At 44.2% G+C, this 26,077-nt stretch overlaps 3 protein-coding genes across 3 annotated transcripts; 2 read left to right on the top strand and 1 right to left on the bottom strand.

The window, feature by feature from the left end:
• Nucleotides 1-1,320: 1,320 nt before the first annotated feature.
• On the top strand, nt 1,321-4,562 carry ciao2b (cytosolic iron-sulfur assembly component 2B). Its single transcript, XM_007907882.2, has 5 exons — nt 1,321-1,486; nt 2,095-2,174; nt 2,636-2,761; nt 3,267-3,312; nt 3,711-4,562. The coding sequence occupies exons 1-5, from the start codon at nt 1,360-1,362 to the stop codon at nt 3,806-3,808; spliced, it is 477 nt and encodes a 158-aa protein (XP_007906073.1). The 5' UTR covers nt 1,321-1,359; the 3' UTR covers nt 3,809-4,562.
• A 23-nt stretch (nt 4,563-4,585) lies between these two features.
• Nucleotides 4,586-12,621, bottom strand: LOC103188054 (ankyrin and armadillo repeat-containing protein-like). Its single transcript, XM_042340229.1, has 7 exons — nt 12,573-12,621; nt 12,231-12,530; nt 10,671-10,729; nt 8,960-9,191; nt 6,344-6,491; nt 5,500-5,619; nt 4,586-4,901 (listed from the first exon to the last, which is right to left on the bottom strand). Exons 4-7 carry the CDS (start codon nt 8,982-8,984, stop codon nt 4,886-4,888), a joined length of 309 nt encoding a protein of 102 aa, XP_042196163.1. The 5' UTR covers nt 8,985-9,191; nt 10,671-10,729; nt 12,231-12,530; nt 12,573-12,621; the 3' UTR covers nt 4,586-4,885.
• On the top strand, nt 12,573-25,888 carry LOC103188053 (fatty acyl-CoA hydrolase precursor, medium chain). Its single transcript, XM_007907877.2, has 13 exons — nt 12,573-13,122; nt 14,550-14,754; nt 15,050-15,191; nt 15,708-15,841; nt 16,836-16,989; nt 18,070-18,174; nt 18,802-18,906; nt 19,454-19,600; nt 20,696-20,773; nt 22,483-22,630; nt 24,092-24,241; nt 24,459-24,531; nt 25,421-25,888. The coding sequence occupies exons 1-13, from the start codon at nt 13,029-13,031 to the stop codon at nt 25,635-25,637; spliced, it is 1,752 nt and encodes a 583-aa protein (XP_007906068.2). The 5' UTR covers nt 12,573-13,028; the 3' UTR covers nt 25,638-25,888.
• The last annotated feature ends 189 nt before the right edge of the window (nt 25,889-26,077 follow it).

Here is a 26,077-nt window from a genome sequence, read left to right as displayed (position 1 = left end):
TATTTTGTGAGCGAAAACTCAGCAGCCAGTTTGTGTTCCACAAACAGCCAATGGAGTGAGTGACCAATTTTTTTTTACTTGGGGGGATTGTTGGCCAGTACACCAGGAGAGAAAGAGTAACTGCCTTCTCTTTTGAATAGTGCCACAAGATCGTTAACATCCACCCAAATAGGCAGATGTTACGCGTGTATTTGTGTATATGTGGAGTGTTTATGTATGTATCTTTCTGTGTATCGACTCGCCCCACCGTCAGTGGCCGGGCTTTCAGCCTCTCAGACCCCATCCTTTGGAACTCCATCCCACAATCCCTTCGCCTCGCTCCCTCCTGGCCCCCTTCAAGGCCCTCCTACTCCCTCATCCCAACCCTCAGGTCCTAATTCCCGTGTGAAGGAAATGGACTGTTCAACACCTTCGGACGTCCTCCCGACGCGAAAGGCCCTTTACAAATGTAATTCTGTTATTGCTGTTGTGTGTAACTGTGTGTGTCTGTGTGTGTGTCTGTCTGTCTGTGTGTGTGTCTGTCTGTGTGTGTGTGTCTGTGTGTGTGTGTCTGTCTGTCTGTGTGTGTGTGTCTGTCTGTGTGTCTGTCTGTCTGTGTGTGTCTGTGTCTGTCTGTGTGTGTGTCTGTCTGTGTGTGTGTCTGTCTGTGTGTGTGTCTGTCTGTGTCTGTGTGTGTCTCTGTGTGTGTGTGTGTGTGTCTGTGCCCGAGGCGGCTCCAGGCCTTGTGCAGTCTTGGCTGTGACCCTCACTGTCTCCTCCCCTCTTGGCTCAGGTCCACCTCCTGACGGCAATTTCCAGTATTTAAGTCACAAATATTTCCACCCGATGTCTCCGCAGTGGCGAACAAAACACTTCCCAGTAAAACACACACAGACACAGACACACACACACACACAGACAGCGGCTCCTGGCGGCCGAGGGCCTGTCCCTGTGTGTGTGGGCCCAGTGCCCGGTCTGTCCGCCTGGAGTGACCGCTGAGCCTCGGTTACCGACTCGCTGTGACGGTAAACCCCGGCCGCTGCCTTCCTTGGCACCGGTTGTGCGTCACACACTGCCGTCACTGCCGTCACACCGGCTGTGCTCAGCGCGCGGCCCCGGGAACCGCTCCTGTCAGATAACGGCGGTTCGACTGTTACCGGGAACAGCGTCACCTCCTGCCCACTGTGGGTCCCGCACCCTCGGCGTTCGCTGTGCGGTGTTAGCGCCCTCCCGCGGTGGGGGCGGGCAATGTCACAGCGGCGCGGGCCGGAAGTCGCGGGTGATTGGCAGCGCGGGCCGGAAGCTGCGGGTGATTGGCAGCGCGGGCCGGAAGTCGCGGGTGATTGGCAGCGCGGGCCGGAAGCGGCGCCGCGGGTAAAGATGGCGGCCGGGACGCGGCTGGAGAACGCCAACCCGCTGGTTTATCAGCGCAGCAAAGACCGGCCCCCGAGCGCCCGGGAGGAGGACGAGGCCGAGACCGACCCCATCGACCACAGAGAAATCTTCGATATCCTTAAAGGCAGCGACTGAACAACCAGAAATAACCGGACCCGAACCCCAGGCCCCACCCGGGCCCCACCCCCCAGGCCCCACCCCCCACCCCCCACCCGGGCCCCAGGCCCCACCCGGGCCCCAGGCCCCACCCGGGCCCCACCCGGGCCCCACCCCCCACCCGGGCCCCACCCGGGCCCACTGACTGAATTGCTCTGTGTCTCTCTGGCAGACGCGGGGTGGGGTGGGGGGGGGTTAGACCTGTTTGTGCTCTGTAACATTCTCGCCCACAAAACACACAGTCACTCCATTATAAATATATCCAGTGAAGTACTTGGGGGCGTCTTGATGACGTACTAAACTCCTATATCAAATGCAAGGATTATTATTATTATTGAGTATATATCTCATGCTGAAGGCACTGCCCTGTGCTGACCAGCGTTCACTGTGAGCAAACATCGGCCACGTGTCATTGGGGGGTCAGTGCCTTGAATTGTGGACCTTAAGTGCTGGGGTCGACAGTAATCCTGATTGAGATCAGGAACTAAACTAATACACGGACTGTATCTGGGGAATAACGTACCGGCTGATTCTAATGTACAGCATCTTTCCTTGACATTCTACATCTCATCCGATCAATCAATGATCCTGAACATCCGCTCAGCCTCGAGGAGCTGAATGTTGTGGAGCCAGTGAGGGTCCACGTAAGTGGCTTCTGAGGAAAAGGGTTCAAAGAATATTCTGTTACGATAGAACAGGCAGACTTTAGTTTAACGTATACCATTGTTATGCAATTTAGTTACATTTATTGTATTAAGAACTAAATCCAATGTCTTTATAAATATCCCCAAATTGTTTTGCTAAAAGTTGAAGAGATTGCAATCAGAATTGTGTGTGAGTTTAAACCTGACCATCTCTAAACGTCTCAGCCCATTTTATACTTGCCTGAGTTCCAGCTTTCACAAAAATGTTCAGTGTGGGAAATGGAAATATCAGTGGTGTAGGAGAAGTGATTTGGGGAATCTTCACCTCCTAACTCCTCACACCCAATGGGGAGGCTCTAACTCCAAACACAAACAAAATTCGAGGGAGAGAGATGAAATGTAGAAAGTGGAGGAACTCCCATCTGATGCGAAAAGTGACATGTATTTTTTGCCTTTGACAGGTTAATGATGAGGAGAGCACTGTGACAGTGGCTTTCACTCCCACCATCCCTCACTGCAGTATGGCCACACTGATCGGCCTGTCAATCAAAGTGAAGCTGCTGCGATCACTGCCTGAACGGTTCAAGGTAAGGGCAAGCTTGCCACATGCTACTCCTGTGTACAGCGATGTTGGAGCCCCAGTGCTCTGAGCCACAGAATGCTTTAAGGACTCACTACTTCTGGCCTCAATGGAGGAAGTATTAGAAGCAGTTGATTATTAGAAAAGGTTCTGACTACATGACGCTTGTTTCCTGCAATCCTAGAAAGATTAAATCACTGGAGGACATCATTCAGCCCGTCCCACACTGGAGCTTTCTACTAATCCCATTCCTCTGCTCATTCCCTGTGCCTTTTAATGTCAATTTTCTCAACTTATTTATCCATTTCCTTTCCAAATCCTCTTGGGCTCTGACTTCTCTATTTCTGGCTAAGAACAAAACTCAAACTTGAACAAAATAGGTATTTATATTGTAGTATAAGTTTGTAGTGTAAGTTGAGATCTATGAGGAAAATGCTGCTTCTTAACCCATTTAATAGTTTTTCACCCAGTCACCAATGGTACAAGCTAACAGTAAACTCTTATTGCTGCAGGTGGATGTTCATATAACGCCAGGTACACATGCCTCGGAACAAGCAGGTAATCAACTCTGAAAAACTCCCAACATAAACCCACCTTCAAGCTTTTAAACCTGTTCTCTATTAGAGGTTTTTGTTTTAATATTTCTAAAATGTTTTAGTGACAAGCCTACTACTTAGTACTCGGGGTGGGGAGTCTGAACGATGGTATTTAGGCCATTCAGCCCCAGGCCCTCTCCACTACAGATCATTCTATGGCACTGAGCGCTCCCGTTCCCTAAACCCACTGCCTTCTCCTCACACCTTTTAATGTTTCTACTTCCCAGGTATTTCACCACCTCCTTGAATCCCTCAATGAATTTCTGGGGTAGCATGTTCCAAATTTATGGCTTTGGTGAGATGCACCTTGTGCTGGTTTGCAGTTGATGTTTTCCTGAAGATTCTCGTTCTGTTTCTCAGTCAACAAACAGCTGGCGGACAAGGAGCGGGTGGCTGCTGCTCTGGAAAACTCTCACTTGCTGGAAGTTGTCAATCAGTGTTTGTCGGGAAGATTGTGATGGAGAAGAGGAGGCTCCTTGGTGGCATCTGGAAATGAATGGGGAAAGGGGAGGAAAATGACATGGATTCTGGTCTCTGTTTCCTGTAATTTCTAAACCTGATTATAAAAAAGGTATGGTTAGTGCCTGTAAGTACATTGCTGCTTAATTGCAAGTCTTGTGGATCTAGAATGAGAGAGTAGAAACCCCTTATTATTTAAAGGAGTCTCAGTGGCTTCATTGTACAGTAACCTCTGGGAGTGGTGACCACAAGATGTTGGAAGAAGCAATTCCTGAGCCCTGTTCGTGGCCACAGTTGGATTTTACTGGTGGTGAGATCACAGCTATGAAGTGCCATGTAGTGCAACCGCTTCCTATAGCCTATCACAGCTTGTGTCACCTCTGTATTCAATTGTGTGATTTACATTATTATAATGCAATACTGGAAATTCTCAGTAAGAGCCTAGGTTATGTGACCAAATCCTGTGTTATCACGGGAACAAACATTCTGAGAGTAATCTATTGCCCCATATCTTTTCAGTTAATAAAAATCATTGGCTTGCCTTGGAGGATTGAATCATTTTAACGTAACTATTAAGATTGAAGGTCTGGGAATGTTTGATGTTGCTCAGGTTTCCAGGTGGATTCTGAGCAGTGCCTTCATGCCATCAGGTGGCGACACCACATTTTCCAATAGTCTCACTCATGAGGTGATCATTGTGGGATTGAATAAAGTATCAATTTAACATGTAAATAAAAGTTTAAAGATATAGAATACCTTTAGTGATGTCTTTCTATATTTTGTTTGTTTTGCTACTTTGCAAATGTTGTCATGAAACAACCATCAGAATCTGCGGAAGACGAGAAGTTAGATCAAAAGGAAGACACGAGAAATAAAGCAGGTAGTGCTCTTCACAGGGACAGTGGCTCTCTGTTACCACGTACGTTAGTGTGTGGTTTGGTTTACTGCGATCCTCCAGTGCTGGCTTTTGCTGGAGTATGGTTACACTGTGGTCTGCTGCAGTCTCAGGTTTGCAGAAGAGGCATCCATTTACACTCAAAAGTTCTCATGTTGATGCAGCAAGAGTTGCTCAGCAACTACACCTTGTGCTTACTGGAGAAATAAACTGCCGTGAGCAGCACAGTTGGACATAACAAATTAACTCATTCTGTACAATAATTAAATCTTACCAGGTGGCGCCTTGCCTTGAGATAAAGACTTGTGATCCAGTGGGATAGGCACGCTGATCTTCTTGTCCGTTGAAATGGAACATGTACAATTAAAATATTTGTGCACTTCACAGGGAAGTATGCTGGGTCCTTACATATCAATTACAGGAGGCTGTGGGTTGGTCATTGAATCATCAAATCATACAATTTTATACAACAATAATTATAATTCTTACATTTGATACAGCTATCACGTTATTGAGATGCCTCCAAGCGCTTCATAGGATATACTGCAAAATGAATTGACTGTGTATTTTGTGGGGGAAACACAGCAGCCAATTGCACACAGCAGTGTCCTACAGAACAGTCATGGATTGAGTGACCAAATTATTATTTTTTGGAGGGATTATTTTACAGCACGAAAGGAGATGATTCAGTCCAGTGTGAAAGAGTAGCTCTTTCAGCCCCTTCTCCATTGTCTTTTTTTCCTTTTCAAATGTTTGGCTAATTCCCTTTCTAAAGTGTGAACTGCCTCAGCGTACCAGAGAGGAGAGAGCCCCAACTCCTTCACGTGTTTCCATCTATCTAGGAAAGTGCTGGCCAGCTTGTGGTGCCTATTGTAGTGAAGGAGGATCCTCATGAGCTGAAGCTCCAGTCGGCACCTAGTTCACAGACAGGGAGTGTAAACAGACAGGATGAAACAATCGGTCATAATTTAAGGAATAGCCCCTATTCCTGTTCCACAGAACCACAGAAATTTACAGCACAGAAGAGCATTCAGCCCATGTCTTTACCCTTTTAAGAGCAATCCATTCAGTCCCATTTAGCTGCCCTTTTCCCATACCCCAGTAACTCACCCCTTTTTAATTATCTAATTCTCTTTTGAAAATGAATACAGATTCTGCATCATCATCACTCTGGCAGGGCATCCCACATCCTAGCCTAAAATACTACAGGTACCATATATGGCTTCCCCTACAGTCAGTTTACGATGTCAACTCCTCAAAACATCAATGAGGTTGATCAGACGAGATTTGTTCCTTTTGAATCCATGTTGGCAGACATTTGTCAAGTCATTTTTATAGATGTAAAATTCAATTTTCTTTCCAATCATTAACTCCATCAGTTTCACCGTTATTGAGGTCAGGCTAAAGGGTCTGGAGTTGCCAGGCATTGTCCTGTCAACTTTCTTGTATATGGGAAACACATTTTCGGGCTTCCAGTTAATTGGAACCTGACCAGTGACAATTGATTCAAGTCTCCAGAACATTGCACTGCTCTGTACCCCAGACATCTGCCCATCGAGCCAGCCTATGAACTGATGTCTTACAATTGAAGCAAGCTAGAATGTGACTCAGTGATGCTGAACTGCATTCAGTTACTTACCGTTTCAGCAACTGCCTCTCCGCCTGGTGGTGGAAGCTGAGGAAGCCAAGGGCGATAGCGGCCGAGCCCTGGGCCTGCTCTTCAGGACTGGACAAGAGGTCACACAGCAAATGCACAACATTTGCAGACACAATGGCAGCCGGAACTCCTGGACACAAACACAATAGCTCATCAGCAGCTGGGAAATTAACACAAGATCAAGGACAAACCAAAAGAGATGATCTTTTGTTGCTGTGTGGAGCGCTGTCAGATCTGACACTATCAGCTATGTCCTGAAAATATTGAGTTAGTGTGACTGTTTATTTTAGCTGAGGTGTCAGGAGCTATGTTCACATTTTATCAGCATCAATTTCCAGACATACCCTGAACAGATCCAAAATTACATTGAACTCGCAATATATTTCAGCATCAGACTGGTATCTTACTGTTGGTTTCCAATTTTAATAATAATAATAATCCTTGCATTTGATATAGTGCTTTTCACATCTTCTTGATGTCTCAAAGCGCTTCACAGAATAGACTGTAAAGTGAATTGACCGTATATATTTTACTCTACAGGGAGCAAATAGCTTTGTTCTCAGCAGACAAGGTTACCTGCTCTGGTACGTACCAGTCTTGCGATACAGTCCACAGCCAGGGCAAGCACATCCTTTGCTTTGGAATGTTCCAGCACATCCACAAGCATCTTTATCCCGAAACAAACATACTGATATGGTTCTTTCTAATTAATGATATTGCACGCAATCTCTAAGGTAACTATCAGTAGCATATTATTCTGGTCTCGGGCGTGTCAGACCTGCTGATTAATTCAGCATGTGTTCAGCACACTCCTCATCAATGAATGGAAACATTTATCCATCAATCTGGACTGGATTTATACCAGTGTCACAGATGCGAAAGGATAATATTCAGTTACATTGAGTCCTGAACCTGCCTCAGTTGGTTGTACTCTTGCTTCCGATTCAGAAGGTTGTCTCCATCCACAAATAAGCAATCACTACACTCTACAGTAAATCCTTTTAAGTTCTTCAAAGTTTCAATGATGTGATAAGACAAATGCAAGAATTATATCATATAGCAATAAGAGACCTTTATCCAATCAGACTGGCTGGATTCGAGTTCTCGGAGTTAATTATGGCCGTATCCAACCCAAGGTGCAAACTTGAACCTATGCTGTGTTGTGTTCCAGATATTGTGATAGGGTATATTTAGAATTGCATTGATGTGATTGCTCTTTGGAGATATATCTGCTGCTGTAAACTGATACCAACACTTCTTGGTTTAATCTTATGTAAAGACATTGCAGCTTCAAGCCATTTCTTAAACAAGTCCAGGGTCTGGCTTTAACCACCTCCCTCGTAACCCTTTCCAGCTATAAATTACAACAATTACAAGATTACATTTGTATAGTGCCTTTCATGTCAGGAGGACATCCCGATTACCCTCAGTATAAAGATATAGTTCCCAATATCTGTTCTGAAGTTGATCTTCACACCCTGAACTCTGCCCTCTTGTTTTACTGCCAGGATGTAGGTACAAGTGGCTGAGACCATAACATTTAAACGTGAGATCGAAAACAGTTGAAGAGAAAGAATAGAGCACAAGGAAAGAACAGCAATTGGGAAGTGGGGCAACTTATCCCATCATAGGAAAATTCATTATAATTTGGAAAACTCTTATGACTTCAGGAGTGGAACATCTGACATTTCACCCACTGAAGCAGTCCTATGACATGGGCTCCAGATTACTGTGAAGTGTTTTTATTGATGCAGTTAATATTTAATTGATGACTTTGCACTGTTTCATCACACTATCTAATAATGTTGTACCCTACTCTCTTTCACAACCCGTAAAAGTTTGACCTTTGTATTTCACAACTTGTAGCAAGACTTTTAAAAAAAATTAAATGAGCCAATGAAGTACCCTTAGTAACAGCCCATTGGAATAATCTGCAATGCTTACGTGAGCTGTGTATGGTAGAGATTATTCACACTTAAAGGTTCTTAACTTGATCCTTACGGATTGTTAGCTAGATCAATATTCACCAGGAGAATGAGACACTACTAGAGAATAAAGGAGGTGCCACACAGCCCTGCCCTATCAACTATGTCCCACACAGATTGAATTGGTGCCATAATAAATCCACAAATGGTTCCTTTGTTTACCAATTGTTTCTGGGCAGTTTTGAATTACCCAGGTTCTTTGTGGCTTCTGTGGTTCTCTCTCGCTCTCTCTCTCTACACATCACAGACTCCGAGCTGCTTCTTATTTCTGCAGATTCCTGATTCACTGCTTATTGCATGTATTACCCATTGGCTCCGTGGTTTGCAGGCTCTCCCTCTGCCCCACTTACCTAATGGGGTATGTCCATAGCTGGCTCCTGGGAGCAGATGCAGTACATTGCTCCTGGTATACGTACAGCTGCTCTTGGTGTAGCTTTGACTGTGCCTATGGTCACCTCCCCCTTGCCACTGTAAAGCACTCTGAGGCCTTATTCTACATGAAGGGCGCTATGATGTAGAATAAATGCAAGTTGTTTGATGTTGTTTAATGTTTATTCTGAGAGATTTGATGATGTGGCTGAGCGGTGCCTGATGTGAGATGGTTTAGCAGTACCTGGAATGCAATGTTGACTTGACATAGTTGGTTCTGTAACTGGAGGAGTGGCTGCAGAGTTTTCCACAGGACCCAACCTGCCTGTGCAATGGCTCACTGGTGGCTGATGTTGTTGAAGGCAAAGGTGGCCAGACCTGCTCCAGTAAGCAGCCGCACCTCAGCCTCCAGCGAATACAAGAGGCGGAGAAGCTGGATGTACGTGTGTAAAGCAGCTCCAGCATCTCACGATTCGCTGGAATTTGAAAATAAATAAATAATAATGAATGAGGAAGTATGTCTTGGTCATTGCTACAACATCACAGAAGCTCCTGGGAGGGGGGACAAGCCAAAAACAGGTTAAACAACTTTTAAGTGAGAAATAGATAATTATTTGGGGCGGACAAGTTTACAGGGTTAGGGGAGAGAGTGGGATTGATTTGGAAGCCCTTTTCAAAAAGCTGGCACAGACACAATGGGCCAAATGGCCTCCTTATGTGTTGTATAATTCTATGACTCTTTAAACTACAGCAGCCACCCCAATGCACACTGGGGTCCCCAAACCTGTCTCTTGCCATCCTGTGACAAAGAGAATTAGGTAAGAGCACTTGTCCTTCTGGGGAGGCAACTTTACTGTGTTAACTTTCACAGAACTATTGTATGGATTCTTCTTCCAGTTAAGTTCTCCAAACGTTTGTTGTTCCCCACAGCCACCAGGCCAATATATTTCTAGATGTAGCTTTTTGTAGCATATGTGAAACAGCAAATCTCTACACAGCCTACACTAAACAGTGCTATCAAAGTATACAACACCAAGGAAGGGTTTTATCCAGTGTCAATATCAAACATTGAAATACTGTTTAACACTACACTTCAGGCTAGATATAGAGCAAACCTCCCTTTCCACTATTTCATCCAGCACTCCCAGATCAACTGCAGCTCAGGTTAGAGGCAGAATAAAGCTCCCTTTTACAATATCCCATCCAGCATTCCCACATCACCAACAGCATGGGTTTGATAACTTCCAATAGTTAATTGGGTGGTTAATCTTCATGTTGGCTTGGTTACCATATTATTGTACATTATAAACTGTAAATGATTTAAACAATTAAATAATAAATGCTATCTTTTTGTTGCTTAGATTATTATACAGAATATAGAATTTTACAACATTAAATTAAGGATTATTCCTTAAAAATCTGTTCAATGAGATGATCACAATCGGTAACCTATCATGTAAGCATAAGACTATGTCAATGGGCATAGAGCGAGAATTCAGCATCCACTTAATCTCCACTTTAAGTAAAAACAGCAGAATAAATACCACTAGACAGAGACGTATGCAAAATATAACCTGGAATCAGGTCAGCAAAACTCATCTCAGAACCAGAGTCAATGATGGAATGGAATTCTTTAAAATCATAAAAATGCCTTGCGATTCTTGAACAGACCTGGTAGTGTTTTAGATGTTGATCTGCTTGATTGCTGATTGCCACTTTTTTGGTTAAAAGATTGAAAACATAAATCACCGAATCCCAGGAAGAATAAGGAATGTAGCAAAAGGAAAACCAGCAAAAGACTCCTGAATCAGAAAACTGGAAACATTGGACAGCAGAAAGGGAGTCCTTTAGGGTATAAAAAACAAAGCACAGCCTGGAACCAGAGCCAAACACCAGTGCCAAAAATGTAAAACACAGAAAAGTCAACAGTGGCCATTTGGACCAAGAGTACATACCTGATATCAGTAATGAAATGCAGTCAGAGTTCAGTAAAGTTGGCTGCACATCTGGATTACTTGTTGAAATGACAAGAAATTAAGGAAATATTAACAGCATTGAATAAATATGTGGTGTAATAAATATTCAGACTCAAACTGAACAGACCGTATAAATGCAAATGTTAAACTAACTGTGACGGATTGAATAACTGCTGTTCGTCTTGAAGTGCATTTTAAACTGAAACAGATTTATAATAGGCAATAAAACACCACAAGCTTTATACTCAATACAGAATGCATTTTAAATACCCATCATAAACATGGTTAAAGTAACAAAACTCAGGGACGGTGAAAGATGGGAAGGTTAAGTGTTCTTGAGAGTGGTCGTGGAGGTGGAAATCACCTGGCTGCTACCCTCTTCCCCGGTTTGGGAAATGTAGGTGTGTGAAATTTAGGTGAGGATGCTTCAAGTTTGCTGTCATGCCCCATTTGGACAAACCCACTGCCAACGCTAGTCACTAAAGAAATGAACAAGACAAAGTAAATTGGCAAATGAAGGCATTAAGCAGCAATGGAAAGTATTTAAACATGAAATAGGAAAGCCACAGAAGAAGCATATTATATTGAGAAATAAAGGGAAATTATCTAACAATGAGATACCATGGATGAATAAGGGAGTGATGATAAAACTGAATCTAAGAAACAAGTCTGTATGAAAATCAAAAACAGATAACAGAGAAGGCAAAGTGTATACCACACGCTTAGGAAAGAGGTTAAAAAGACAATTAGAATGGCAAAGAGGATTTGTGAGTAAAAATCAAAAAATATAAAAATAACTAGTAAGGTGTTCTCTACATATATTAGAAATAGAAGAATAGCCGAGGTACAACAACAACTTGCATTAGTAGAGCGCCCTTCACGAAGGATTGTGTCTAAGAGCGCTGTTAGGGATAGCAGCACTAAGTGACGAAGGGAACAAGCTCACAGGAGATCATTAAGTACCTGAAATACTGAACCAATATTTTGTCTCAGTTTGTTTTTACAAAGGAGACTAATTAAAACAATAGGAATAATAGTGTAGTTAGGTGTACAACAACAACAACAAAATTACATTCATGGAGTGCCTTTCACATCGGGAGGACGTTCGAAAGCGCTGAACAGTCAGATGTGGGGACCTGAGCATGAGGGAGGGGTGGGGTGGGAGGGGTGGGGTGGGGTGGGGTGGGGGGGGGGGAGGGGGGGGGGTAGAGGGTGGGAGGGTGTCCCGATCAAAGAGGGCGATGGGGTCAGAGCCTGGTGGGGGGGGGGGGGGGGTGGATGATCTGCAGCCTGTGAGGGGAAGTTAGGGAATCGAATGGCAGCTATTGACATAGGGAAGGAGGAGGTTGGAGACAAATTTAAAGAGAACAAAGCATTGGATTGGTCGCTCATAGGATTGTAGAATTATACAGCACTTGGATCAGCCATCTTCAGCCCCAGAGACTGAAGTCCGTGGGCCACACTGTGCGGATTGCTATCCCCGTCCCCGTCTCCCGCAGCGTCAGCGGAATGTGATTGTCAACTGACAGGAGGTCTCACCCAATAAAAGCAGTGGCCGCGGATCCTCAGTCACTGACCGGTGCTGCGGAGGTCGGTGACTGCCCCGAAATTGTGCAATTTTCTCAAACACATATTGCGGATTCCCGGTCGAAGGAAGTCTTCCCTTTCGCTCAGTTCAAGAGCCGCTGTTTGTTGGCCGTCACCGGGCGGAACCTTCCGGGTTCACTTGGGGGCGGTTCAGAAACTGATCCTTTACATTGCTTTGATTCTCGGAAAGTGCAAACAACTAAAACCCGCACCGACCTGTCAGTCCGCACCGACCTGTCAGCCCGCACCGACCTGTCAGCCCGCACCGGCCAGTCAGCCCGCACCGGCACCGACCAGTCAGCCCGCACCGACCTGTCAGCCCGCACCGACCTGTCAGCCCGCACCGACCAGTCAGACCGCACCGACCTGTCAGTCCGCACCGGCACCGACCTGTCAGCCCGCACCGACCAGTCAGACCGCACCGACCTGTCAGTCCGCACCGGCACCGGCCAGTCAGCCCGCACCGACCTGTCAGTCCGCACCGACCTGTCAGTCCGCACCGACCTGTCAGTCCGCACCGACCTGTCAGCCCGCACCGACCTGTCAGCCCGCACCGACCTGTCAGTCCGCACCGGCACCGACCTGTCAGCCCGCACCGACCTGTCAGTCCGCACCGACCTGTCAGCCCGCACCGACCTGTCAGCCCGCACCGACCTGTCAGTCCGCACCGACCTGTCAGTCCGCACCGACCTGTCAGCCCGCACCGACCTGTCAGCCCGCACCGACCTGTCAGCCCGCACCGGCACCGGCATGTCAGTCCGCACCGGCATGTCAGTCCGCAGTGTGTCCGCACACCTGCTGTGCGCGCTGCTGGTGTGGTGGAGTCCCGGGGGAGCCTTTGCAGGTAAGAAAACCTGAACACCGCACACACCACCCACTGCGGGTAACAGTGACGGGTCACTGCGGGGCGATCGCAGTCGACCTGAATAATCGGCTCAGAGCGCAATGCCGACCCCGGGGGTCTGAGCCTCGGGCTCCGGGGACCAGTGCCATCGGCTGGAACTGCAGGTGGTGACTTGAGAACAATACGGACAGTCACTTTTGTAATGGTTTCTCTTACTTCTCGGAGCAAATGACGGACATGAACACAGGCACTCACTCTTGCCCTCCGTGTCAAGCCTATATATATATATATATATATATTTATTGCCACTTTTACCCCCAAACTTTATTTTTCAAGATCCTTAAAGCTATTCATAAAATATTATTTTGTTTACAAACTGAACTTTTGTAACTTTTAGGATGGAAGTAGGGCCTGGGGGCTCGCGATCTGCTCAAAGATTGACGAACAACAACAAATTATATTTGTATATTGCCTGTCACATAGGGAAGACATCCCACATTAATGTACAGCTCCGAAACTCTCTCCTACCAGTCTATAACAGTGCTTATAATCCACAGAAGTCTCCACTCCTCCTCCCTCCCTCCCTCCCTCCCTCCCACACCCATCTACATTTTCCTTCTCCCTCACGTGAAGTTCTAGTTTCCTCTTGAATGCATCTGTATAATCTGATCTGCATCCGCACGGTATGAACTGCATCTTCACCGCCGAGGCTGTCAAATCAAACTCACAATACCCACAGGGATACACATGTGATGCTCTCTCAGTGGGTTGGAGTTCCAGTGCAGTGCACTGCAGTACCGAGTTCCTCAAAGAACGCGTTCTCAAATGTGACCTTGGAATGATTTGCTTGGCATAGAGTACCGACACTTCTTGTGGTTTTAGCTCTGAGGCCGTTGTCACAAAATGTAAGATTATTGCAGAAATTTGGAATCCTGCCCTAATTCAAATCCTAGTTGCTCATACAGGACAAAACATTTGTTTTTTAAAAAAGGGGCAGTGGGAAGCTTTGAGAATGGCCCATTGCAATGTATACCGGTGTCCTCGTATGGGCTCTCCATCACATTGTCGGCTTGAATAAGGAAATTAAAATGTGAATTATATCTTAATGTTGAGGCTGATAATACTGACATCTATTTGTTAAATATTTTATTAATAAATTGGGTATTGAATCTAAAAGTAGGTAAACCATTTGACAAACATAAGGCGAAAGGAATACATCAACAATAATAGAAGGGGGTGGAAGAGGGGATTAGGAAGGGTGGAAGCTCGTGTGGAATGAAAGTAGTAGCATGGACAAAGTGGGCTAAATGGATCGTTTCTGTGCTGTAACATGTTAGGAGTGGGGGGGGGGAGAAAGAAAATGACTGACAAAGGAGGGAAGTAACTACAATTTGTGAAGTAACTGAAGTTGTTTGATTTCTCTGCAGCACACAGAGATAATAACCCAATTGTTGTGACAAAGTACGGCCAATTGGAGGGAAAGCAGGTGACGGTGAAAGGAATGGACAGTCCAGTCTATCAGTATTTATATATTCCCTTTGCAAAGCCACCAGTTGGATCCTTGAGGTTCGCTCCACCCCAACCTCCAGAAGCATGGACCGGAATAAGGAATTCAACCAAGAACCCTCCACTGTAAGAATGTTAGTCTGCAGATGTACAACAAGTGAAGGGCTCCTGACTTGCAGAAAGTCTGACTGCAGAATGGTTTAGCAATTTTTAGTTTAAGACTCTCGTGCAGCGTAACTTTGAATCTAATAATAAACTTTTATCTTGAGTTATAAGTTTCAGAAACCAATAGTTCTTTTCACATCTATTTTCTTCAATTAGAATTGAAGGGCTGAAACATATTTTGATACTTTTCTAGGTCTATTACCTCTTCTACACATATTTATTTTTCTTTAACTTCCCTCTCATTCTATTGCTCTAGGTGTCTACAAAGTCTACAAATTAGTGAAATTCTTGCTGAAATGATGCAAATACAATTTCCTCCCCTAACAATCAGTGAAGACTGTCTGTATCTAAACATAATGACACCGATTGGGCCAGGGGAAAGGATCAGAAAGCTGCCTGTAAGTATATGACATAATGATATTTCTTAGACTTCCAAAACAACTTGGCAGATTAAGCAGAAATTATCACTGTCTTCCATCAAAAGATCTGAATTCCTGTTACGTGTTCGAATCCAAACCAAATTTCAGATGTTTAAGAAGTCCTGGTATAAATGAAAATGGGTAAATATGCAATGAAAATAATAGTTTGTGGAATGCTAGGACCGGAAGCAGAGGTTAGCAGATCAGGGTTGAATGAGATTTGGGGAAGGATGATGGTTTGGCTGTATATCTTTGGAATTTAGGACAATATCTAGTATGTTGAATTTCTGATCTGTGCTCTAAGACTCTACCCTGCATGAAGGGCATAAATGCGAGTTGTTGTTGTACTTTTGGGGGCTATTGAGGGTACCTAACCTTAACCCTTAACACACCAATTGTCTTTCTTGTTTTTTTATGATATGAATATTCTGACGTAATATTGCTCTGCATTTTTAAAGAAGAACATGTTATTTTCTGATTTCAAATGTTTGCCAGGTTATGGTGTTCATCCATGGGGGTGGATTTTCAATTGGAGGAGCTTCCATCTATGATGGCTCTGCCCTCGCAGCCTATGGAGATGTAGTGGTCGTGACAATCCAGTACAGATTGGGAATACTTGGGTTTCTCAGGTAAATATGAATAATTAACCTTAGGTGCTATTTTTCTCCCATCTCGAATATTCTCCCCTCCTCTCCTGAAAGCACTTGTTGGAATTCAATTCATTGGGTGCCAGGTGCCATCTAATGCCACAAGATCAAATACTCATGAATTAGGTGCAGCACATTTAATAATATAATAATCCTTTCATTTGGTATAGCGCCTTATTGCGTCTTCCAGAAGTCTCCAAGCGCTTCACAGAATATAGTGTCAAGTGAATTGACTTTATATTTGTGGCCGAATTTAGCTGTAAAATAGTCTTTGCTCTTCCCCAAAAATATTTGTTCCCGAGCTCCACTTCTAATAATAATAATCCTTGCATCATTTGATATAGCGCTTTTCATGTCTTCTAGATGCCTCAAAGCGCTTCACAGAATATGCTGTAAAGTGAATTGACCGTATATTTGTATATTGGCATTCTTGTAGCCACTCTAAAATTGTCAATTTAATGCCAAATTAGGAAAATGCCTATAATTGCCAAGATTCAGCCCAATCAATCATAGAATGTTCACACGAAACCCTTAAAACCAGCAAAAAGAGACTTTCAATTCAGAATTGTGGCTCAGATTCAAAACCTAAGGAATAACGTGATGATTCACTTTGTCCCCAGTCTCACATATAAGAAACTGAATTTCACTGAGTACCACCAACACTACTTAAAGCAAGAGACACAGGAGTCGAGATGACTTTTTCCATGAGATTACCAGATCACTAGCACCAATTGTCGTTCCTTTTTTGTTTTTTCCCTTTATTTTTCATCCTGTCAAAAGCACTTTCCCACAGATTAAATTTGTATCTGGAATCTTTGGGTCTCTATGGCTCATTTTCTCTCTAAGGCAGTTTTATCACCTGAGTTATATAATGAGGGGTGTCTTCAAAGTTAGATGAATGTTTTATAAAGTACTCTGACCAGTTTCTATCTAGCGGAATGCAATGTAAGTGGCTTCTGACGTTTTTTTCGTTCAGTACTGGAGATGAGCACATGCCTGGAAACTGGGGTTTGCTGGATCAAGTGGAGGCCCTTCAATGGGTTAAAGGGAACATAGATGTCTTTGGAGGTGACCCAGGTTCTGTCACAATATTTGGAGAATCTGCTGGAGCAATGAGTGTTTCAATGCATGTAAGTTTCCTTTCCATGTTTTTGGCCAATCTTTCCAGTTTATTCCCGACTTTCATATTAAGGTGCTGACTTGTGCTGGAATTTGTTTGAATGGCATCATAGCCTTCTAGGATCATAACCATCACAATCCTGTCTTCACCAGACAATGATGATAATAATAATTAATAATAATCCTTGCACTTGATCAAGTTCCTATAAACATGTCCCTTCTCTCCAATACTTTAACTTAAAAGGTATGGCAGTTCTTTTGATTTTAATTTCTCTCATCTTGTTCTCTCTATCTGTGACCAGGATTCTCTCTGCTGCCTTGTTTTTCTTGATCTCTCTGCCACCTTCGACATTGTCAATCATTCTATCCTTCTCCACCATCTATTATCTCAGATCTACCATCAAGCTTCTGTCCTTTCTTAGTTTTGTTCTTACCTATCTCCTCTTCATATCTGAAAATGGCTTCTCCTCTCTGCACCATTACTCAAGGTTCTATCCTTGGTCCTCTTCATTTGAATATCTACATTCTCCCGCAAAATCCTTGCCTTTACCTTTAAATCCCACCATATCTCTTTAGCCTCCTCAAAACCTACAAACTGGGTTGCTCCCTCCGCTCAGCTGGCATTAGCTTGTTTCAAGTACCTGACCCACTATCAGAGGTTGGGCTTTCAATGTAGCTGCCCCCACCCTCTGGAACTCCATCCTGAAATCCCTTTGACTTGCCCCTTTCCTTACCTCCTTCAAGGTCACCCTCAAGACCTTGTTCTTTGACTGGGCTTTTCTCCTCACCCCCCCACCCCTTTGGGTCAACCTCCCTCTCCCGGTCGGGTATCAACCTTCGACTCTCTAGCGCCTTGGGACGTCCTCTTCACCTGAAAGGCACAATATAAAATGTAAATTTAAATTGTATTTTGAATCGTCCAAGAGAAAATGCCACACTGTCACCAAAGATGGTAGATTATGGTTTGATCAGAAACAATGCATTACAAATGTGAGTAATTCCACCATGTTCTTTGATATTTTACGAAAAGGAGGAAGAGGAACTATTGGCCAAATCCAAAGCTGACTATTCCTGTATTAATTGTTCCTCAGATTGTTTCTCCCTTGTCCTCTGGCTTGTTCCATAAGGCAATATCACAAAGTGGAAGTACTGTGATGGAACAGTTTTTAATACAAGATTCCAAATCCATTACGTTGGTAAGTCACTGAGGATGTTTCTGTGTTTTTGGGTGTTTGTGGGTGGGTGTGGAGTCGTCCGTCAGATTTATTTTCAGTAATATGAAAGAATTTTCCCATTCATCTCCAGAGAAGTGACCTACTCTAATCCATGTCTTGTGGAGTCCTGTAGCTCAGTGGTTAGAGCACTCGCTTTGCAAGTGAGAGACCTGAGTTCAATTCCAGGCAGAGGGCGAAACCTTGGGCAAGTTTCCTTACTCCACACAGAGCCTAATAATAATCCCTCCAAACACAACAATAATAAATTGGTCATTTTCAATCTACGACTGTTTGTGGGACATTGCTGTGCGCAATTGGCTGCCGTTTTCGCCCACAAATATACGGTCAATTCACTTTACAGTATATTCTGTGAAGCGTTTTGAGACGTCTCGAAGACGTGAAAAGCGCTATATTAAATGCAAGGATTATTTTTTTTTGAATTGTCACTCAATATGCAACTGTGTGTTGGACACTGCTGTGCACAATTGTTTTCTTGCGTTTTGCCCATTTATAACTTCTTATAACTGTTACAAACCTCAATTGAAAGTTATTAAATCACTATTGTTCAGATTTATTAACTATTTATTAACCTTTTTCTAAATTCTACAGGAGATTGCCAACTTGTCTGATTGTAATACAGACAATTCTCAAGAGATTCTTACATGCTTTCGAGAAATATCCGTGGACAAATTAATAAACCTCACAGACTTGATGGTATGACAAAGTACTTGAAACTTTTTGTTGGATGTTCTGCTCATTGAGGTGAGATATGTTAGCATTAAGAACTGGAACGAACATCATTTTCACATCTCAAGAGATTCTTGCATGCTTTCGAGAAATATCCATGGACAAAATAATAAACCTATCAGACTTGATGGTATGACAAAGTGCTTGAAACTTTTTGTTGGATGTTCTGCTCATTGAGTTGAGATATGTTAGCATTAAGAACTGGAACGAACATCATTTTCACATTTTGGGCAAGTCCTTAAAAGGTTAGAATGAATTTGATGCTGAGTAATTCTCACATCATTCTTCCCTCCAGTATACCATTGAACTAAGAGACCAAATGTAAAGTTTTCTCTAATGGAAGACTTAGGTGATTATTCGACGAATAAAGATAAGACTTATGCAAGTTTTACTGTAATTTCTTCCTATTTGTGGAAGGACTCCACAGAATATGATCAGTTAGGGATCAGCTAAGGTTCAGTGAATATCATCACAATACATCTGATTAACCATTTTTTTTAAAAAAAATTTCCAGATAAGTAAAAAATGGCACGTTGCTCCATCAGTGGATGGTGTATTTATTCCTAAACACCCTGTAGAACTGTTTGCAGCAAAACCAGTCAATGCTGTTCCATATCTATTAGGAGTCAACAATCATGAATTTGGCTGGGTGCTTCCAACGGTGAGATTGTTTTCTACTTTATCCTTATTTTTCTAACAATTAACAATAAAAATTTGGTCACTCAATCCACGACTGTTTGTGGGACACTGCTGTGTGCAATTGACTGCTGCATTTTGCCCATAAAATATACAGTCAATTCATTTTACAGTATATGCTGTGAAACGCGTTGAGACGTCTAGAAAACGTGAATAGCGCTATATCAAATACAACTTTATTATTTTTATCATTAACCTTGCTGCAGGACTTAGCCATTTTAGCTTTTGTTTGTCTGCAAAGGTTATCTTGAGGTCCCGAGAATGAAAATCCTTAGATTGCTTTTTCCTCTTCCTCCTCTCCAAAAATTTTCTTCACTCTCTTAAAGTGTTGATTCTAGCCACCTTGTGGTTCTATGGCTACCGTCTGCCTCTGTGTCTCAATCAGATGGCTGTTTCTCTTTTGTGAGCATGGCCAATTACCTGAAAGGATGAGCTCAATCCTACCCACTTCCACCATCGATGTCCACTGTATTTGTCAGCCTGGCTCGGTTAGTAGCACTCTCGCCTCTTAGTCAGAAGGTAGTGGGTTCAAACCCCATGTTTGGGCTTTAAACTCAGTCTACACTAACAATGCAATGCTGTGGGTGTGCTGCATTGTTAGAGGTAGTGTCCTTCAAACAAAACATTAAACCTGGATCCTTTCTTCCTGTTCAGGTGGACATCAAGGATCCCATGGCACTATTTAAAAAGAACAGGGAATTTCTCCCAGTGCCCTGATCAACAATCCTCCAATAAAATTAATCATTCACTTCATTGCCATTTGTGGGACATTCCTGCCCGCAAATTGACTGCTGTGTTTCACCTGCAGATATCCAGGATTTCATGCACTTCACAGTAAAATCTTGTGAAGCACTTTGAGATGTCTTGACAGTGTAGTAAGGCTAGGATTGTTGTAGATGCAAGCATCATTGTATTATTTATTACATTGTTAAATTGACTGAAATCTGTCATCTTCACTATATATTTTGAGAATATACACTGCTGTACACCAACTGAGAAGAATGAATCTGTCATTATCTTGAACCTTGACTTTGGATTTTAATATAGCATTTTTCAACAGATGTTCAACCTATCAGGCTGGGAGGAAGGAATAGACCGGGAGGTGCTCTTGCCTTTCCTCAAAAGCCTTCTATCGTCGGTAAGTTCTCAGCCTCATATTTTAAACTGAATCTTCCAGTGTGATTAGCAGCTGCAATTGCAATAGGCAGTAAGTGCAGTACTGTAGGAAATTTCAGAATAGCAATAAATCAACCAATCCCTCGGTTTCCAAATCTATTATTCCTTTTGGTTCCAAATACCCTTTGCACAACTTGATGGGCTCAATGCAGCTGCTGCCTTGGTCTCCACATATCTTCCGCCCTCCCCGATGATATATGCAGACATATTGTTGTTATTATATACACAGAAGACGAAAAAGCTCTGGTAGGCCATCAAGTTCACTCCAAGAGAAATGGTAGATCCCCTGTACAACAACAACAACAAGATTCCATTTATAGAGCGCCTTTCACGTAGGGAGGACGTCCCAAAGCGCTGGACAGTTGGGTCAGGACCCGAGCAGGGGGGAAATGGTCAGGGTGAGGGGAGGGAGGGAGCGAGGAGGGGGGAAATGGTCAGGGTGAGGGGAGGGAGGGAGCGAGGAGGGGGAAATGGTCAGGGTGAGGGGAGGGAAGGGAGGGGCGAGGAGGGGGAAATGGTCAGGGTGAGGGGAGGGAAGGGAGGGGCGAGGAAGGGGGAAATGGTCAGGGCGAGGGGAGGGAGGGAGCGAGGAGGGGGGGAAATGGTCAGGGTGAGGGGAGGGAAGGGAGGGAGCGAGGAGAGGGGGAATGGTCAGGGTGAGGGGAGGGAAGGGAGGGGGCGAGGAGGGTGTAGAGAGTCGAGAGGGGAGCTGAAGGCACGGTCAAAGAGAAAGGTCTTGAGACCGGCCTTGAAGGAGGAAAGGGAGGAAGCGGTGAAGGCACTGGGGGATGGAGTTCCGGAGCCTCGGGGCTGAGAGGCTGAAGGCCCGGCCACTGATGGTAGGGCGGTTGGGGCAGGGGACGTGGAGCAGACCGGAGCCAGAGGAAGGGAGGGTATGGGCAGGTAAGTAGGGGGATAGTAGGTCAGAGAGGTAGGAGGGTGCAAGGCCATGAATGGCCTTGTAGGTGAGGATGAGGATCTTGAATTCGATCCTCTGTGAGATGGGGAGCCAGTGGAGGCGAGCGAGGGCGAGGGTGGGAGTGATGTGGTTGCAGTGTCTGGTGCGGGACAGTACACGAGCTGCAGAGTTCTGAATGACCTGCAGTGTGGAGGGAGGTGGCGGGAAGGCCGGCGAGGAGAGAGTTCCCATAGTCCAGCCTTGAGGTGATAAAGGCGTGGACCAGAGTTTCAGCAATGTGAGGGGTGAGGTAGTGCCGTAGTCTGGCGATGTTCCGGAGGTGATGGAAGGCGGTGCCAGTTGTGGCGCGGATGTGGGGAAGAAAGGACAACTCAGGGTCGAACAGAACCCCGAGGTTCCTGATGGCCTTGAGAGGTGGAGAGTGCAGCCTTGGATGCTGATGCTGTCAGCGCCTGAGGTGCGGAGGCGCTGACGCGAGCCAATCAGGACTGTACATTATTCACAGGTCCTTCAACTGGCTTCTTCACTTCCCCTCTTTCAAGGTGCCCCTCAAAATATCCCTTTGACCGCACTGCCAGTCATTTTCCCCTCTTCACCTGTCTCAGCCCAACCAGCATTGTCAAGCACTTTGGGGCATCCTTGGAACCAGTTCAGCTCCATGGAGCTCAGTGGTTGGTGAACATTATTCAGTGTCCACTGTGCGTCTGCTTTATCTAACAACTGCAAATCTGTTATTTGCTTCCTATGAACAGATTTTTCAAAATGAGTTCTTGGAGCTAACAATAAATGAATATATGGGAGACATAGAAGACAGAGTCAAGGTCCGGGACCTGTACCAAGAATTAATGGGTGATTTCATGATGGTGTTCCCGACTATCCGAACTGCCAAATTGCACAGAGGTGAGTTCTGCGTTGTCGATCTGAGTTGGTGGCATCCTCGCCTCTGAGTCAGAAGGTTGTGAGTTCAAACCCTATGACGTCAGGACTTTGAACTCACAGTCTAGGCTGATTCTCCAATGCAGTTTCAGATAAGATGTTAAACCAAGCCTCGTCTGCCTGTTCAGGTGGACCTTAAAGATCCCATTGTACTGTTTGAAAAGAGAAGGGAGTTTCTATTTCTGGGATATTATTGTGCACAAACTGGCTACCATGTTCATCTACAAATTCAAAGTCACTACACTAGACTGTGGAGTCCTGAAGCTCAGTGGTTAGAGCACTTGCCTTGCAAGCGAGATACCTGGGTTCAATTCCAGGCATGGAGAAACCTTGGGCAAGTTTCCTTACTCCACACAGAGCCTAATAATAATCCCTCCAAAACAAAACAATAATAAATTGGTTATTTTCAATCCACGACTGTTTGTGGGACACTACTGTGCGCAATTGGCTTCTGCGTTTTGCCCACAAATATACAGTCAATTCACTTTACAGTTTATTCTGTGAAGCGCTTTGAGACGTCAAAGCCCCGAGGCTCTGGAACTCTATCCCCCAGTGCCTTCGCCTTGCCTCCTCCCTTTCCTCCTTCAAGGCCGGTCTCAAAACCTTTCTCTTTGACCGTGCCTTCAGCTCCCCTCTCGACTCTCTTCCCCTTCTCGCTCCCTCCCTTCCCTCCCCTCACCCTGACCATTTCCCCCCTCCTCGCTCCCTCCCTCCCCTCCCCTCACCCTGACCATTTCCCCCCTGCTCGGGTCATGACCCAACTGTGCAGCGCCTTGGGACGTCCTCCTGACGTGAAAGGCGCTTTATAAATGGAATCTTGTTGTTGTTGTTGTTGTTGTCAAAGACGTGAAAAGCGCTATATCAAATGCAAGGATTATTATTATTACACTTGACAACAAAATCCTGTGAAGCGCTTTGACACAATAAGGCACTGTACCAAACGTAAGGACTATTATTATTATGCCGGAGGAAATACTGCTTCCAGAAGCTTATTCTCTTCTTTCCCCCCTCCACCCTGGGTTCATGCCACTAATTTGGTGCTTCAAGCCGTTCCCTGCTGCGCTTGTTCACTCAGCTTCTCAATCACATAAGACTGACTCCCTCTGCCTACAACACCTTGATTCTATGGTGGCAAGAAAGTACCCTCTGCCAGCCTAAAAACACTTTTATGATATGGGATTCCTCTGTTTTCCCAGTTCAATCAAAAGCAAGCCAGAGGTAGGGGCTCTGTTTGGTGGGGTGGGCGTGTTCTCTATTATAATGGATACTGTGGGGGTAACTACAGGGCTGGTGGTCTAGATTGTAAACAAGTCGGTAACAAAGCCTTTTATAAAGTAAGATAGTGCGTAAGAGGGTGTTAAGAGTTCAATGGTTGAGATTTGAATATTGAAATTGTACATTTAATTTCCTCTCTGCTCTTCTCAGATGCTGGAAACTCTGTGTTCCTGTATGAATTTCAGCATCGCCCAACTATTTATGGAACCAGCCGGCCAGATTTTGTGAAGTCTGATCATGGAGATGACATTATATTTGTTTTTGGTGCTCACTTCGGGAATTCTTTTATCAAAATGACTGGTAAGAAATAAACATTTTTTAAAATACATTTTTTTTCCTCCCCAATCTATTATCAGTATTATCCCTGTTTTAGGAGCTATTTCTGATTCATGATGACGACCAGTGGAATTAGATTTTCCCTATTCACCCTGTCAAAATTCTCATTCGTTATTTGATTGCTGACTGATCCCTTCTGATACTTTTGATGGTATGTTAATCTGATTTTATTTTAATGCAGGTAATCTGACGGAGGAGGAAGCTGTTTTGAGCAGAACAATGATGTCGTACTGGGCTAACTTTGCAAGAAATGGGTAAATGCATTAGTAACTGGGTGCAATACCATTTTAAAAATTGGGCAAACCTTAAATAAAAGATAAGTGTGGCAGAGACTTTTTAATTCGAACCAGACTAATTGGATGAAAGTCACATTTCTCAGGTGTAAGGTTCTTGCATAAAATGAGATTGTAGCAATATAAGAGGCTTTGTACAAGCTGAACAGGATGAATTCATAGGCAATATTGTGCACTAGCTTTCTAGAATTACTGATTTGATTCCCCCCCACCCCATTGTGAGAAACTCGTAATTCATCTCAGCCTTGGCTCAGTGGTAATGCTTTTGCTTCGGAGTCTGGACGGTTGTGGTTTCAAGCCCCAAGTCAGGACTTGGAAACACGTAGTTTAAGATGACATTCCACTGCAGTGCTGTGGGAGGGGTTTGCATTGTTGGAGATCCCGTCCTTCAGAGATATTAAACTGAGGACCATTTGCCTGTTCAGGTGGACGTTAAATCAGGGATCCCATAGCGCTATTCGAAAAGAGAAAGGAGTTTCTACCGGTAGCCTGGCCAACAAGCCCCCCCCGATAAATTTGGTCACTCCATGGCTGTTTGTGGGACATTGCTGTGCATAAATTGGCTACTGGGTTTCACCCACAAAACATACAGTCGCTCCACTTTTCAGCATATCCTCTAAAACACTTTGAGACGTCTCAACGATATAAGGTGCTACATCAAAGATTATTAAGACACTGAGGCTAATTATAGCACCTCTACTGCTATCACATCTTGAAATTATCTGATATAACTTTGGCTCAATCGCACACCATGCACTGAGCTGGGGGACTTGGGAGAGTCAATTGCTGATTATCCAAGAATTTCCTTGTGTAGAAATGTAATTAGTGTGTTAAATTACTTCAACCTCAGATACCCAAACGGGGATGGACTGGTGTTTTGGCCACTCTATGACCATGAAGAAAGGTATATGCAGCTAAATCTGAAGCAGGAGCCTGGCACAAAACTAAAAGAACATCGGATGAAATTCTGGTTCGACAGTCTGCCAGAAAAAATCCAGGAAATGAAAGCCCAAAGGGGAACCGAAGGCCCTGAAGGAGAGGAGAATATCAACCATTCAGACCTCTAACGACCAGTGTCTTCATATGAAAGATATCTTCATTTTTATAAAAAGCAAATCTTCCAGGAGTAGTGATATTGAAGTCTGTGTGATCAGAAAACATAACTCAATAATCTTTAAATTCTGACGGTGCATGCTCTATTCTTGCTGAACTGAGAGGATAAAGTCACGTGGGAAATTCTGTTAAATCATCTTGTGTACTCCTGTGAATTAATTTTAAAAGGATTTATGAAGTACAACTTATTAAAAATGAAACTAAATCATCTTTAATATTTCCATTTTTTATCCTAAATTGGACCAAAAGATTTTGACAACACTTGAGAGGTTAAATAGTGTCCTTCTGTTCCTGTTTTCCTATATTCCAAAGATTAGGAACAAAGGAAAACAGCAAATAAAGTCTTGGGGTCCTTTGAGCTGTGTTCCTCCACTTGGCAACAGCTTCAGTAAAC

The sequence above is a fragment of the Callorhinchus milii genome, unplaced genomic scaffold, assembly GCF_018977255.1.
Source record: "Callorhinchus milii isolate IMCB2004 unplaced genomic scaffold, IMCB_Cmil_1.0 Scaffold14, whole genome shotgun sequence".
In the NCBI taxonomy this organism is placed as follows: domain Eukaryota; kingdom Metazoa; phylum Chordata; class Chondrichthyes; order Chimaeriformes; family Callorhinchidae; genus Callorhinchus; species Callorhinchus milii.
The sequence above is the reverse complement of the archived record's forward strand: the minus strand, read 5'-3'. Positions and strand labels throughout refer to the sequence as shown.

What these genes read in the sequence shown, in the direction of transcription:
- ciao2b (XM_007907882.2), top strand. Translation starts at nt 1,360, where the DNA reads ATGGCGGCCGGGACGCGGCTGGAGAACGCCAACCCGCTGGTTTATCAG. An exon ending in CACTGCCTGAACGGTTCAAG is followed by an intron (nt 2,762 to 3,266) that starts GTAAGGGCAAGC and finishes TTATTGCTGCAG; the next exon opens with GTGGATGTTCATATAACGCC. An exon ending in ACATGCCTCGGAACAAGCAG is followed by an intron (nt 3,313 to 3,710) that starts GTAATCAACTCT and finishes TCTGTTTCTCAG; the next exon opens with TCAACAAACAGCTGGCGGAC.
- LOC103188054 (XM_042340229.1), bottom strand. Translation starts at nt 8,984, where the DNA reads ATGTCAAGTCAACATTGCATTCCAG. An exon ending in AAGTCAACATTGCATTCCAG is followed by an intron (nt 6,492 to 8,959) that starts GTACTGCTAAAC and finishes GTTTGTGTCCAG; the next exon opens with GAGTTCCGGCTGCCATTGTG. An exon ending in GAGAGGCAGTTGCTGAAACG is followed by an intron (nt 5,620 to 6,343) that starts GTAAGTAACTGA and finishes TCTGTGAACTAG; the next exon opens with GTGCCGACTGGAGCTTCAGC.
- LOC103188053 (XM_007907877.2), top strand. Translation starts at nt 13,029, where the DNA reads ATGTCAGTCCGCACCGGCATGTCAGTCCGCAGTGTGTCCGCACACCTG. An exon ending in TTGGCTGGGTGCTTCCAACG is followed by an intron (nt 19,601 to 20,695) that starts GTGAGATTGTTT and finishes ATTTTTCAACAG; the next exon opens with ATGTTCAACCTATCAGGCTG. An exon ending in AACTGCCAAATTGCACAGAG is followed by an intron (nt 22,631 to 24,091) that starts GTGAGTTCTGCG and finishes TGCTCTTCTCAG; the next exon opens with ATGCTGGAAACTCTGTGTTC.